General features: G+C 39.6%; 1 protein-coding gene across 1 annotated transcript; it reads right to left on the reverse strand.

Moving 5' to 3' along the window:
- Window positions 1-426: 426 nt before the first annotated feature.
- LOC133860899 (uncharacterized) lies at window positions 427-9,840 on the reverse strand. Its single transcript, XM_062296557.1, has 19 exons — window positions 9,624-9,840; window positions 9,341-9,378; window positions 9,199-9,221; window positions 5,908-6,014; window positions 5,769-5,820; window positions 5,610-5,691; window positions 5,317-5,407; window positions 3,251-3,289; window positions 3,040-3,107; window positions 2,875-2,937; window positions 2,676-2,731; window positions 2,519-2,592; window positions 2,328-2,420; window positions 2,135-2,236; window positions 1,863-1,943; window positions 1,661-1,752; window positions 1,526-1,541; window positions 911-1,021; window positions 427-819 (listed from the first exon to the last, which is right to left on the reverse strand). Exons 1-19 carry the CDS (start codon window positions 9,744-9,746, stop codon window positions 718-720), a joined length of 1,413 nt encoding a protein of 470 aa, XP_062152541.1. The 5' UTR covers window positions 9,747-9,840; the 3' UTR covers window positions 427-717.
- Between the last annotated feature and the right edge of the window lie 4,322 nt (window positions 9,841-14,162).

Here is a 14,162-nt window from a genome sequence, read left to right on the forward strand (position 1 = left end):
GTCACGAGGCCAGAGTCCCATTGGCTTTGTAAAGGTAGCATGATAGAGATCTCACAGACCGGCCAGTAATTCCCGTGATATTCCCGACACTTCTCATATCCATCTTACCACCTACACAAAGAAAACCCAAAACCACACACCAAGATTATGGCTTTAGAACTGTTTGAGAGAATGACGCCATCTGATTCCATAACCTTCATTTGGTTTTGCGTTTTTAAAAATACACCTCTTGCCCACTGTTTGAAAACGTGAAGGAAATAAAAATCTATTTGAAAAAAAAATCAAATGCACTTCCAAACAGGATACTCTCCCAAATTTTGTTTAAAAACGAACTTCCAAACATTTGCATTCTTCTCTTTTCCGGTTGTATTGGTTCCCACATATGATAATCCACTTTCGCCGTCTAGTTTCATCTTCGCTGTTCGATTTCGTGTAAACAAGATGTTATATAGTTTATGTTTCATGCTAAAAAGCCAAGTCAGAAGAACAAAAACTTGTTAAGTTGTACCCGGGTTTGAAACAATATACATAACACCACTAATAAGCTTCTACCATATGCAACAGAAAGAGCAAGACCCGTCGAACTTTGGAAGCTTGATGCTTCATTGATATTTACCTGATTATACAAGTTCAAAAAATGACCATCAAATATACATATCTATATTCAATTAATTCTTTTTATGTGAAAAATATAGAGGCAAACCACCCGGGTAACCTTTATAGACAGCGCATCTTTTTCTCCGGCGTTGCATGCACTTGTGCCTTAATCCCATATGTCTGTAACTGGAAATTTTCAAAAGCCTCAGAGATTGCTCCCACCTGTAATTTGGGATAGAATGTTTCAGCAAACATAATAAAAGTAAAAAAAAACGTTGTGATCAAAATGTGATAGCTTTTTAAGTTTACAGACCAGTTCAGGCTTTTTAGAATACACCCTCACTATCATATCTTGATATGATGTAGGCAGCAAGTGACTAATGCGATCATCAGATATCGAGAACTTATCCTCGCTCTCATAATCCTGAACACAAACCAAGCCTGTTAAAATGCTACAATAGAAATCAATCAAACTTAGTACAAATGCTTCCCTTTCTTAACCTCCCTTTTTCAATAAAATTACACTTTATCTAACCAATATTTTCTCACATTGATTTTCTCCAGAATAGCTTGGACAATAGGAGATTTATAATTATCATAATTATCCCAAAAAAAAATTAAAATCTGCCTGCTAAGTTAATGTGTTTTCTAAATGTTTTCTTCAACTAAAAGGAATTGAATTTGAAGTTTGAACAAGCACTTAGCTATGACAATTTTCCAAAAACAAATGAAGTTATCTTTGAACATTTTACTTACTAAGCAAAAGTTTTGAAAATTGAGTCACAGCTTGCTTTGGAAATCGATTTACATTATTTGCAATCTTCAGAGCAGGTCAGAGATGTTGCTTACCAAAGATCAGATAAGGTCGTTATGCATAAACAAAAGTAAAATCTAATAAGGTCAAGGCAGGCAAAGAGAATTTGTGTACCTTGAAAAAGTTGATTCTGGAAGACAATATATGCGCCAACAAGGGGGAAAAAGGTAGATCATTTAATAACTTGAAATTGTTGAATCTAAGAAATAAAGGTTAAAGAACAAGTGGCCAATCAAATTCACCAAGTACCTTTCCAGAGGATTATGCCTTCCATGAGTCAAATCAATCCTGACATTGCTAACAGAAACATCCTCTTCTTTAAGTATCACTCCACCATTTTTCTATGATATGAAAATTGAATTACACCCGGTATTACGGACTCTACTTATACACCCTTAGCAAAGAGCATAAACACTTAGGCATGTTTATATAGAAAGGTACGAATAAGGACCTGGGAACAAACAATATCTTGAGGAGTGATGTCTTTGAAATTTTCTAGTTTGTCCTTTGGTACAGCATACTCATTACAAAACTGCCACAGAGAAGAGAACATAACACTATAAACTTCAAAAGGTACAACATACCAAGTGTAGAACAATAGGTTCATTGACATTCTGAAAACATGAACGTTATGAAATTACAAGAACAGATCAATATATAGCCATTATTTCTTATTCTAGGTTAAGTTAAAGTACAAAAGGAGTTATCAGCAAGCTCCACTACCTGGTACAAATTCCTCCTGCGAATGCGCAAGATCAAGTCTCTCGATTCCTTCAATTCCTGGTTTGGAGCGGTCTCGATAGTCTTAATTATCGTGTCATCCAGCTGAATTACCAAGGAAGAAAACAACATAGAAGTATATGATACGAACAATAGATTATAATACATCAAAGTTCTAGTAACCAGCTTTTGAAACCTTCCAGTACTCAGAAGGATCTTGAATGTAAGATGAAATTTCTAGATAATCATTTGCTTTTAACATTGCATCTACCAACATAAGCTCTATTGCCTGCAAAAAGAAAAATCTCATATTAAAAAAAAGGGAGTTCAAACTATAATATTTTTTTGTTTTTTTTTTTGGGTGAAGGATAACTTTATCTATTTTACCTTTACTTTTGGATGTGTATAAACTGTTCGATATAGATCTGCTCGAGTCGCAAATAACTTGTGGATGGTAAGATCTAGCAAATTACCAATTCATAAGCAGGAGATAGAGAGGATTAAATATGAACGTTATAAGTGAAATTGACTGGAAAATACTAACAGTCCTTGGCACGATAGCAAATCTCATCACCCAATACTCGCATTGTCTCCATTAACCTGAAAGTGGAAAAAAAAAATGTACAATGCTGAAGAAAACTTTCATCTTCATCTTCATTTTCATTTTTACTTCCACTTGATCTCAAAAGAAAAAGTATCAAACCACCATTAAAAAATAAAGTTAGTTAAGATTTCAATGGAACCTCTGAAACTGAAAGTTGCATCCAAGACCACAAGCTCGACAATCACGGATAATATAATCAAACCTGCAAAATCATTAATTAGTTGAAAGGATAAAATCTAGAATGAATAGTGTCAAAACAAGAAGCACAAAATCAAAAAGAAGCTTGAAAATCAAAATATTTTACTTGTCCACATCAATTCCATTTCGGCCATTTGCAACAATATCATACAAGAAATGCTTCTCCCCCGAGCTCTACATGTTACACACAAATAGGAGCGTAAAAAATGAGAATAAATATTAAATGACAAGTACAATGAACAAAAAAGAGTTATTAAAAAATATTTTAAATTTATCATAAGATGTCTAACAGAGGAGAATCTAGAAAAAGATCTTACCTTTGGCGGTGCAAATTCAGAGCTTGCCAGTATCATCTCCTGCCAAGAAAAACAAAATATATATCACGGAGACAGAAAATCAATATTGTTTGTTCAATTATCCTATCAAAGCACGCCATATTCCTCTTGCAAAATGCAAATTCAAGAAAAGAGGGAAAGGAAAAAAACAAAAACAAAAAAGATGGATGATCACACAATTTTCGCGAGCTATCTACCAACACATGGTTTGAAATTCAGTTTCCCATGTAATACAGTCTAGTAATAAACGGAGAATTTCCAAAAATATAAAGCAATTGTACTGGTAATCATATTCACTTGATACAAAAACTTACTGACTAAGTTATAGTCAAGGGGACTATAACATTAGGATTTTTTTTTTTCAAAATAAGTTATTAGTAATCACTCATCGATTATTTAGTGAGAACATTCAATAGTTTCACTAGTTTCTTTAACTTGTTCCATATTATAAATTCAAAAGGCCAACTAAAGAATTAGGGGTGTAAACAAGCCAAGCTTGAGCAAGTAGTACTCGTCCGAGCTCGACTCGTTTGATTTTTTCTTGAGTTAGAGTTTGAGCTTGAGTTTGACACGAGCCTCGTCTCTATGTTCGAACTCAGCTCGCCAAGGTGGGATCCTTGTGCGAGCTCGAGCTCGAGCTCAAGCTCAAGTACTCGGCTCGAGCTCAGTTCGAGTCCAACCTATCGAATTCAGCGATCAGGTGAGCTGTTCCGGGCAGGGGGTTGTGATCGTGGTTGTGGCGTTGCAGGTCGACCGCAGACTCGGCCTAGTATTGAAAGATCCAGAAGGAGTAGAGGGATCAGAGGTTGACTAGAGGGAGGGAACACCCCAGCTGTAATTCGTAGTTAATAACAAGGGAATAAATGTGTTAAGCAAAAGAAAGAAGAAAGCTGCCCAAAAAAAAATAAGAGAGAGAGAGAGAGAGAGAGAGAGAGAGAGAGAGAGAGAAGAAGAAGAAGAAAGCTTGAAAAAGAAAGCTGGAACCCAAGAGTGAAGAAGATGGAAAAATGCTGGCAAGGAAAGGTGAAGAGTCAGTCATCATGGACCATCTGGCGTGAGACTCAAGGAGCCAGGCATCTGATGAGTTCAAATCTCCAGGTATACGTGGCAGCAGGTGGTGAGAGATGTGAAATTGTGGAGGACAACTCATGCGCAATAAGAGAATTCTAGAATTCCCAGAGATGAGTTGCGTGACTTGCGTCTCATGTTGCCTTGCTCGGCATTTTGGTCTACCTACGTAGTCTTCAAACGTAGTGGATCACGATTTTGGAGTTGGACACAATATATTACATTTTCAGTCTATTCAGACATGCTCACGTTTTAACATGATAAAGACTTTAATAAATAACACCATTTACATTTAATGAAATAAAATGTTCTTAGCAATATTTTATTAAAATTTGACTAAAAAGTATTTCAAAGGAGTTCAAATTTAAAAAAGGGTTTGGATATTTTTAATAATACACACACACACACACACACACACATACGCTGTTAAAGTATTAATTAAATGATTAAATTTGTCTATTCTTTTCAGCTTAAACTTTGGGACAAGTGGTGATTTAACATGGTATCAAAGCAGAGATCCTGAGTTCGAACCCTATCTCTTTCATTTACCTCCAATTTCAATTAAATATTCCACGTGTTGGGTCTCACCTATTAAAAGGGAGCTTGAGCCTACACGTGATGGGGAGTGTTAAAGTATTAATTAAATGATTAAATTTACCTCTTCCTATCAGCTTAAGTTTTTGGGACAAGTGGTGATTTAACATATACATACGAGTCGAACCTTAATAAGCAAGTCGATTACTATACGAGCGAGTTCACGAACATTAACCGAGTTGAGTCGAGTTTATACGAATTTGTATCATTTAATAATCGAACATAGTTTTGTGTTCACGAACAGCTCATTTAATAATCGAGTTTAGCACGAATCGAGTTTAGTTGAGTCGATCCCGAGTAAGCTCACGAATAGCTCAGCTCGTTTACACCCTTATAAAAAAATGCTAGGATAGTAAACAGAAACAAAGAAGAAATAGACAGCTTACCTTGACTTTTTTGATCATTTCAGAGTTAATTTCAATATGGTGATCATCAACAATATGGTCAATCAACTTCACTGACATTTCTTCATGAGACCTAGAAACCAGATGAAAAAACATATGAAAAATATGCCTCCAAAAGAAAATCAAGAAGTAGGAAGTCGCTAAAGCATAGAAAAAAAGTTTCAGCTATTTTTATCTTTTAATGGGAAACAACACTATAATAGATAAGATACAGAAAGAAAATACATTTTGCCTAGAAAGGTAAAGGGAGATAAATGCATTCCAGTAAAACATACCAATGACCATCAAGTACCCGAGGAAGAAATTCACGTTCAAACAAGTGACTGAAAGGCCCATGGCCCACATCATGCAGAAGCCCTACAATTTGTATGAACAAAAAAGCAGACTCAGTTGACAAAAAATACAAGCAGCATGCCAGAAGCACAATTCATTACCTGCAAGTTTCACAGTTTGAATATCAAAGGGCTCAATACCAAGCTCTGAACCCTGCAATAATAGCAAGCATTCATACAGACCATCGCCAAATTCATCAAATTATGTGTTTACAAGTTAGTATAGAAAACAATTTTATACCTGATAATTTTTAAGCTTTTGAACAGCTTCACCGGCAAGCCAATACACCCCAAGAGAATGTTCAAATCTTGAATGCATGGCACCTGGATAAACCAGGTGTGCCACACCTGAAACACATGAAACATTTGACAAGTAAGCAAGTTTGAGTTTCATGCTAGAGAAGTTTTTGAGAAGAGTTTGAATGCTTCTTTTATTTCTCTTATTCCTAAGACTCCAGGAGCCTTGTCTCTCAAAGATTTCCGGCCTATTAGCCTTGTAGGAGGTATCTACAAGATTATTGCTAAAGTCTTGGCCAACAGATTGAAGACGGTCATGGATAAGGTTATCTCCAAATCCCAGAGTGCGTTCATCAAAGGGAGGCAGATTCTTGATCCAATCCTTATTGCGAATGAATGCCTTGATAGTCGTATTAAATCAAGGGAGCCGGGAGTCGTTTGCAAAATGGATTTAGAAAAAGCTTATGATCACGTCAATTGGGATTTTCTGTTGTATATGTTGAGGAGATGCGGCTTTGGGGGTAAGTGGTGTTTGTGGATAGCTCGGTGCATTTCTTCTGCAAAGTTTTCGGTGCTAGTTAATGGCTCACCATATGGCTTTTTCAGCAGCTCGCGAGGCCTTAGGCAAGGAGACCCTTTGTCCCCCCTGTTGTTTGTGTTTGTTATGGAGGCGTTGAGTCGGATGATTACTGCGGCAGTGAGTGGGGGTGTGTTGGATGGTTTCAGAGTGGGCGATGCTTCTTTTTCCCATCTTTTGTTCGCTGATGACACTTTGATTTTCTGTGATGCAAGCTCCTCAAAGATTCGGTCTTTGCGAGGTCTCTTGCTCTTATTTGAGGCTGTATCGGGTCTTAAGGTTAACTTGGCCAAATCCAGCATTATTCCAGTGGGGAATGTCGCTCATGTGGGAAGGTTAGCCGAGATTTTAGAGTGTGAAGTTGCTCATTTGCCTGTGATGTATCTGGGTCTTCCATTGGGGGCTCCTTACAAGTCTATTCGTATCTGGGATGGAGTTATTGAGAAGGTTGAAAAACGGTTGGCTAGTTGGAAAAGGTTATACCTCTCTAAGGGAGGGAGAGTGACCCTTATCATGAGTACGCTCTCTAACTTGCCTACGTACTACATGTCTTTGTTCCCTATACCGGTGAGTGTTGCTTCTCGCATTGAGAAGTTGCAACGCGATTTTCTTTGGGGTGGAATGGGTGAAGATTTTAAATACCATTTGGTGAGTTGGGAGAAGGTTTGTACTCCTATTTCGAATGGGGGGCTGGGCATTAGGAAGTTGGTTCAGTTCAATCGAGCATTGCTAGGTAAATGGTTATGGCGTTTTGGCATGGATAGAGATGCTTGGTGGAGAGTCGCGGTGGATTCCAAATATGGAAGTTTGTGGGGTGGGTGGTGCTCCCGAGAGGTTGCTGGGGCGTTTGGAGTAGGGTTGTGGAAGTTTATAAGGAAAGGATGGGAGAATTTCTCCAAATTCCTTAGATTTGAGGTGGGGGATGGGAGCAGGATTAGATTTTGGCATGACTTGTGGTGTGGAGATTCGATTCTGAAAGAAGTGTTTCCTGATCTCTTTGGCATTGCTCGGGTGAAGGATGCGTCAGTGGCTGATAATTTGGAGAGTTTGGGTGGGTCCATTCAATGGAACGTGAGCTTTATTAGAGAGGCTCATGATTGGGAAGTCGATGTTTTTGTCTCTTTCTTCCAGGTGCTGGGCGCTACCAAGGTGAACTTTGAGAGGGCTGATTGTCTCAAATGGGTCCCGTCCAAGAAAGGTGTGTTCGGGGTGAAGTCATATTTTGGTTCTATGATGGGTTCTGGAGGTACGTGGTTCCCATGGAAGTGTGTGTGGCGGTCTCAGGCTCCCCCGAGGGCAGCCTTCTTCACTTGGTCTGTAGCTCTAGGCAGAATTCTTACCTTGGACAATCTTAGGAAGAGGCACATAATTATTGTGGATAGATGTTGTCTTTGCAAGCGGGATGGGGAATCAGTGGACCATATCCTTCTGCATTGCGATCTAGCCTCAACTCTTTGGAACAACATTTTCTCCCGCTTTGGTATTTCGTGGGTCATGCCTAGGAGTGTGCTTGACTTAGTTGCTTGTTGGTGGAAGTCTGGGAGATCTGGGAGCGCTACTTCATGGAAGATGGTGCCTATTTGCCTTTTTTGGTGTATTTGGAGAGAGAGAAACCTTAGGTATTTTGAGAATTTAGAGAGCTCCCTAGAGGAGGTGCTAGAGTTGTTTCTCCATACCTTGTATGTCTGGTCGATGGCTTATTTGTACCCTTTATCTATCAGCTTTGCTGAATTTCTTGCTTCTTTTTCGCTTTCTAGTTAGGTGTTTCCTGTTGTATACTTCTAGTGTACGTAGGGGCGCCTTACGCTTTCAATAAAACTATCATTACTTATCAAAAAAAAAGTAAGCAAGTTTGATCTCTACTCAAAGATAACAAGTATCTTTTTCCTTTTTTCTTTTTCAAATTTTTTGATAAAATCTTGATGCTCTGAATATAATAGAGTTACACTCAACATCAAAGGAATCACAGTGTCAATATAAGCACGGATATCTACTCAAGTGTAGAGACAACCTAACAACAAATATAGCTCCCTAGTTATATACTACATACAACTGTCAGGGAGGGGAGGGAAAAGAGGGAGGATAAGAACCACTATATTATCATGGCCAAATGCACACACCTAGTCACACACTCAAACACACATATAGACACACTATAGGCCTAATACACCCAAATAAAGCTCCTTACTTATTTACTACATACAACGGTCAGGGTGAGGGAAAAAAGATGGAGGATAAAAATCAATGTAGGTGAAGCAAACTTTTACAATCGAATCACTGCTTTCAACCAATGGAAATTGTTTATGGCATTCAATCAGAATAAAGAATTCTGCACAGGGTGTTACATTCTATACAAGTAGTTGATAACTCCCAAATCTGTGAAAAACAACATTCACTAACCAAACCAAATGACCACATATTAATTTCAAATTTCTAGAGCCAATGTTAAAATATTTATTAAATAATTAAATTCACAATTTTCTATCGGCTTAAGCTTTCGGGATAACTAGTGGAGCAAGTGTCCTAAGTTCGAATTGTGTCTATGTAATTTCAATTGAATATTTTAAGCCTTGGGTGCCATTTTTTGATAGAGACTTTGAGCCCACGTATTACGAGAGTATTAGAATATTAATTAAATGATTAAATTCACCATTTTCTATTGATATTTAACAGCCAAGGCCTCAAATAATGGATGGGAGAAAAGGCAAGCAACCTCACCTAGCTGTTTCAGGTCACGAAGCCTGCGATATGGAAATCAAATCAAATCAAATAACCCAAAAATAAAAACTGCATGCAATGACAAGAGCACAGAGTAAATGTACTGAGAAAAATAACAAAAAAAAAAAAAAAATTAACTTGCCTTTGAAACTGCTGGGTATCAATAAACTTCAAAGATAGCTGCGTCCAATAGAATAACATAGTGATTAAACTAAATACCCTTTAAGTGAATATCATCAAGCCAATAACATTTTTTCTTATTTCCTTTTTCAGCACAAAATTTAACACCAATATCTAGCATTGCACTATGTACAAAAACGAAGAGAAGTAATAAACGATAATGAATAATGTATCAAAATCCTCCGACCGAACACAGCCAACGAAAAGCCAAAAAAGAAAAAGAAAAAGGAATATATGAAAAATACGGGATCGAGGTAAATGTTGCCGTGGACGTTGTCGTGGACGTGCTTGGAGAGCCTGAGATCTTGGGAGGAAGCGAAGCTGTACATTGGGGACAGACAGAGGTCATCGTCGCAATAAGCTCCCATTGCCTTTTCTCTTTCTCTCTCACTTTCGTCTTTCTTCTTCTCTCGCTCTCGCACTTTACTCTGCCTCGCTCCCGCAGAGTGGGATTTATTAGGGGTTTTGATTCTTTTTTTGAACACAACATTCTCTGCAATTTGGCTATTTTATTATTATTTGGAATTCTTACTTTATAAAATTAATTTCTATTATTAAGTAGTCCCGTCCCCTGATTCTTATATTATAATTTTTTTGAAAAAAGTGTTTATTAAGATATAAATACGAAAAATACGATGGTTCTCTTTGTTAATGTTTTTTAAAGGATATTTGTTGTTTTTTAAATGAACAAAAAAAAAATAAAAATTGTTATGATGTTACAAGACTACATTAGGCCATCTCCAACAGAGTTGCTATTTTAACCGAAAGAGTTAAATTTGACTATTATCAGCACTTTCTCTTCTCCAGCAGAATAGCTAGTTTAGCCAAAATTGTAAACACATGAACAATGAATAGCCAATGTTGCATATTTACTGTTCATCTGTTTACAATTTTTTTATTAATATTTTCTCACTCTCCCTCTCTGTTAATCCACCGCATCCCTCTCCCTAACTACGCGCCATATCCACACCTTCTTCTCGGCTGGGTCTCGAATGCGGGGAAGAGACCGAGTTGCCGACGAGTTCTGGGAAGGTCCACTGCAAGTTGTTTAGGTAACACCAAAGACTCAGCCGTGGGGGAAAGGGCTTCTGGCAAACTGCGCGCCATACCCACAACTCCAAAACTAGACGCTGCCACCTTCTCGATTGGGTTTGGAATGTGGTGATGAGACAACTTTCGACAAATTCGTGGAAGGACCATCAAAAATTCCTTAACACTCTGATCTTGGCAAGTTCTCGGAAGGACCACCGGCGAATTCTAGCCATCCAATTGACGCAAACACCTCCTTTTTGGCGGGGGATGGGTGACGACGAGAATGGCCACCCCCGAGAAGGGCCACCCTTTGGGGCTGGAGCTTGAGGCATGTGTGTCTGGTTGAGTCCGTTTCCGACCACAAGGAGGGTTTGTTCCAGCCTCTTCATCGTCCAGCAGAGGATGAGGAGAAAAAAATAATAAATAAAGAATGACAAATAATATTTAAATGAAAGTAGAGAGTATAATAGAGAATCTGTTGCAGTAAATATAAGAAAAACAATAGTTAAAGTAAAGAGTTGTACTTTTTCAACAGCTATTATAATTTTTGCTGCTGGAGATGGCCTTATATGGTGAACTTTTATTTGCCCCTAATTAGCTTTTTGGGTATTACACGTGCTTGATGACTAGTGTGACATTTTTAACTTATATTCATTCATAACATAGAAATTGATGTGACATTGCCACAACAACAACAATAACAATAACAATTAAATTAAATTGTTTAATAATTAACATAATAAGTATCATATGAATTTATAAATTGATGTAATAATTCACGTGACACCACCACTTCAGCAACAATCAAATTTAATTATTTATTAGCTGACATTTAAGCAACATCGACTTAATATAGGTAGGTCGAAGAGCATTCCTAGTAAGCTTTCTAAATTTTAGTTCAAAAATTTATTTTTTTAATTTTATCTGTCACTTTTTAAAAGCTTCTTGTATCAAATTCTCTAAATATTTTTCTATTTTAAATAGAAATTATTTTTTATTGATTTTGAGAGTAACCACTTTAACTACCATAAAAAATTACTTCAAAATGAATAAAATAAATTTAATCAAGAAAAAAATATTCACAAAATAAATCTATCAACTCAAGTATAAACCGTCAATATTACCTTCCGTTAAGAAGAAAGAAGAAGAAGAAGAAAAAAGAAAAAAAAAAAAAAAAAGCACAGTCATAGTCCTCTCTCTTGGGGCTGGGTTTCTCTAGCGTAGCCAAGAGGAGAGTGTGATAGTCCCTGGCGTCCTCGTGCTGCTAGGAGGTTCTTATAGTCGTCTTGGGCCTGGTCAAGTCCCCTGTCTTGATCAAGTCAGAGATGGAGGAGTTAGTCGAGAAGTTAGGGGAGGATATGAGATTATTGGCAGGTGAGAAGGCGAGCATTGTGATCACAGAGGATGACACGGCAGACCAGAGACTAAGAAATGGTCGTTGTCTGATTGGGCGCATTATGTCCGAAAGAAGAGTCCAAAAGGAGGCTTTCAGGGCTTTTATGGCTCGGCTGTGGAAAACTACAGGGAAAGTGGCTTTCAAGGAACTAGAGGACAACTTTTGGCTTTTAGAGTTCTCCTCAGAAGCAGACAAAAAGAGAGTCCAGGAAGGATGCCCGTGGCTTTTTGATAGGAATATTCTGGTCCTCAAAGAAGTGGAAGAGAGTACCCCGCCAGCTCAAATGGACTTTTCCAAGTCCCCGTGTTGGATTCAGGTTCGAGATATTCCTCTTATTTGCATGAATAAAGAAGTGGGAAATAAGATTGGAGAGTCTATAGGGAAAGTCGAGGAGGTGGATGTCTCTGGAGAAGGGACAGGAAGGGGGAATAGCCTACGAATCAAGGTGCACATAGATATCACCAAGCCTCTGGATAGAGGCCGTGCCCTTTGGCTGAACGGGAAAATGGTCTGGGTCAACTTTAGATATGAAAAGCTCCCACATTTTTGCTTCAATTGTGGGCGCATCTTCCATAACAAGGAGCAGTGCGGTGATAATAAGGGATCCAGACAGAGAGGCGAGGAGGCCCCAAAACTTTGGGGAACTTGGCTCCGAGCAGAAGAGGCGCGGACTACACAGGGAAGAATGTGGCTTGGCAGGGGAAGAATGGGTAGTCCCTTCCGGCCGGAGGTTATTGATCAGAGGGGTGATGACAGTGGAGACGATGATGCGTCGGACTTGCAACAAGCGAAGAAGAGGGAAGAGACACCGGACCATCAATGCGGGGATCCCAACAAACCTATCAGGGTACATAGCGTTGGGAACGACAACGAAAAGCAGATCTTGCAGACAATCCTGGGGAAAGAGGTGCGGGACACGAAGGCTGCTGAGACAGGACAATCACAGAGTCCTAATCGGCGATGTGATTTCATGGAGTTAATGATCACTCCAGACCAGCTGGATAAGGCGGTTTACCCTTCGGTCACTGAGGGAGGCACTATTAAGTCAACTGGGACTAATCCCCAGAAAGATATCGGGGGAGAGCCGGATCAAAATGGGCCAAAATGTGGGCTGTTTGAAGGAAAGCTGGGCAATACCCCTCTAGAGGATGGGCCTGGGACGGAGCTGGACCCTCAGGAGCTAGACAGTGGTCACATTATGGAAGAAAACAGAAGGGATAATCAGGGGCATGGAATTGGGCCTACCCGCATATGGAAACGAAGGATTCGTTCCCCCTCACTAACCCTAGACCAAACGAAGGGGGGAAAAAGAGACTCAGTGCAAGCAGGATTAGGCGGGGGGGAGGACTCCACTGAGCTTGGAAAAAAGGTGAGACTGGATGCCGAGACGGTGTTTGACATGGCTTGGGTGGAGGCTGGGTACCAGCCCCGCCAGGCACAATGGTTCTCTTAAGCTGGAACTGCCGGGGACTTGGGCAACCCCGGAAAGTTCGGGACCTTCACCAAATGGTGAAGGAGAGACGGCCCACTTTTGTTTTCCTGATGGAAACCATTAGTTCCAAACAGTACATGGAGGTTATTTGTAAGAAAATTGGTTTTGATAGGGTCTTTGTGGTTGATCCGATAGGGAGAAGTGGGGGATTGGCTTTTTTGTGGAATTCGGAGTCTGCGGTAGAAGTGTATAACTACTCCAGACTCCATATTAATATTGTGGTAAATGATGGGACTAACAACCCTTGGTGGAAGTTCACTGGCTTTTACGGTAACCTGGACTGTGCCAGGCGGGCCGACTCGTGGGACTTGCTCAAGTTTCTGAATACCTGCCATCCGATCCCTTGGATGTGTGCAGGGGATTTTAACGAGGTGGTTATGCAGGAAGAAAAGGAGGGCTCAAATCTTAGGAGAGAGTCTCAGATGACAGGATTCAGGGAGGCTTTGGAGGTCTGCAGGTTAGGAGACCTGGGGTTTTCTGGCTCTCCGTTCACTTGGAGCAACCGGAGGTCAGATGGTACCTTTACAAAGGAGAGGCTTGACCGTGCTGTGGCCAACCCGGAATGGTGCTCTATTTTCCCTTCCTTTTCTGTTGTGGTCTTAGCAGCGAGAACTTCTGACCACAGTCCCATTTTGGTTACCTTCTCTACCAACTTCAGGAGAGGCCAGAACCAAGGTACGGCAGGTAGAAATTTTAAACTTGAAGCCAGCTGGTTGAACGATGCTGAGTGTGGGGATATCATCCGCTCGGCATGGAACAGTTGCCTGAGCATCGACTCCCCGATTGAAGGGATCCAGCAAAGACTCTCGGTTTGTCGTAGGGCCCTTTTGGAGTGGGGGGGGGTATAAATTTGGGAAGGAGGAG

This window comes from Alnus glutinosa, chromosome 2 (assembly GCF_958979055.1).
Source record: "Alnus glutinosa chromosome 2, dhAlnGlut1.1, whole genome shotgun sequence".
Classification (NCBI taxonomy): Eukaryota; Viridiplantae; Streptophyta; class Magnoliopsida; order Fagales; family Betulaceae; genus Alnus; species Alnus glutinosa.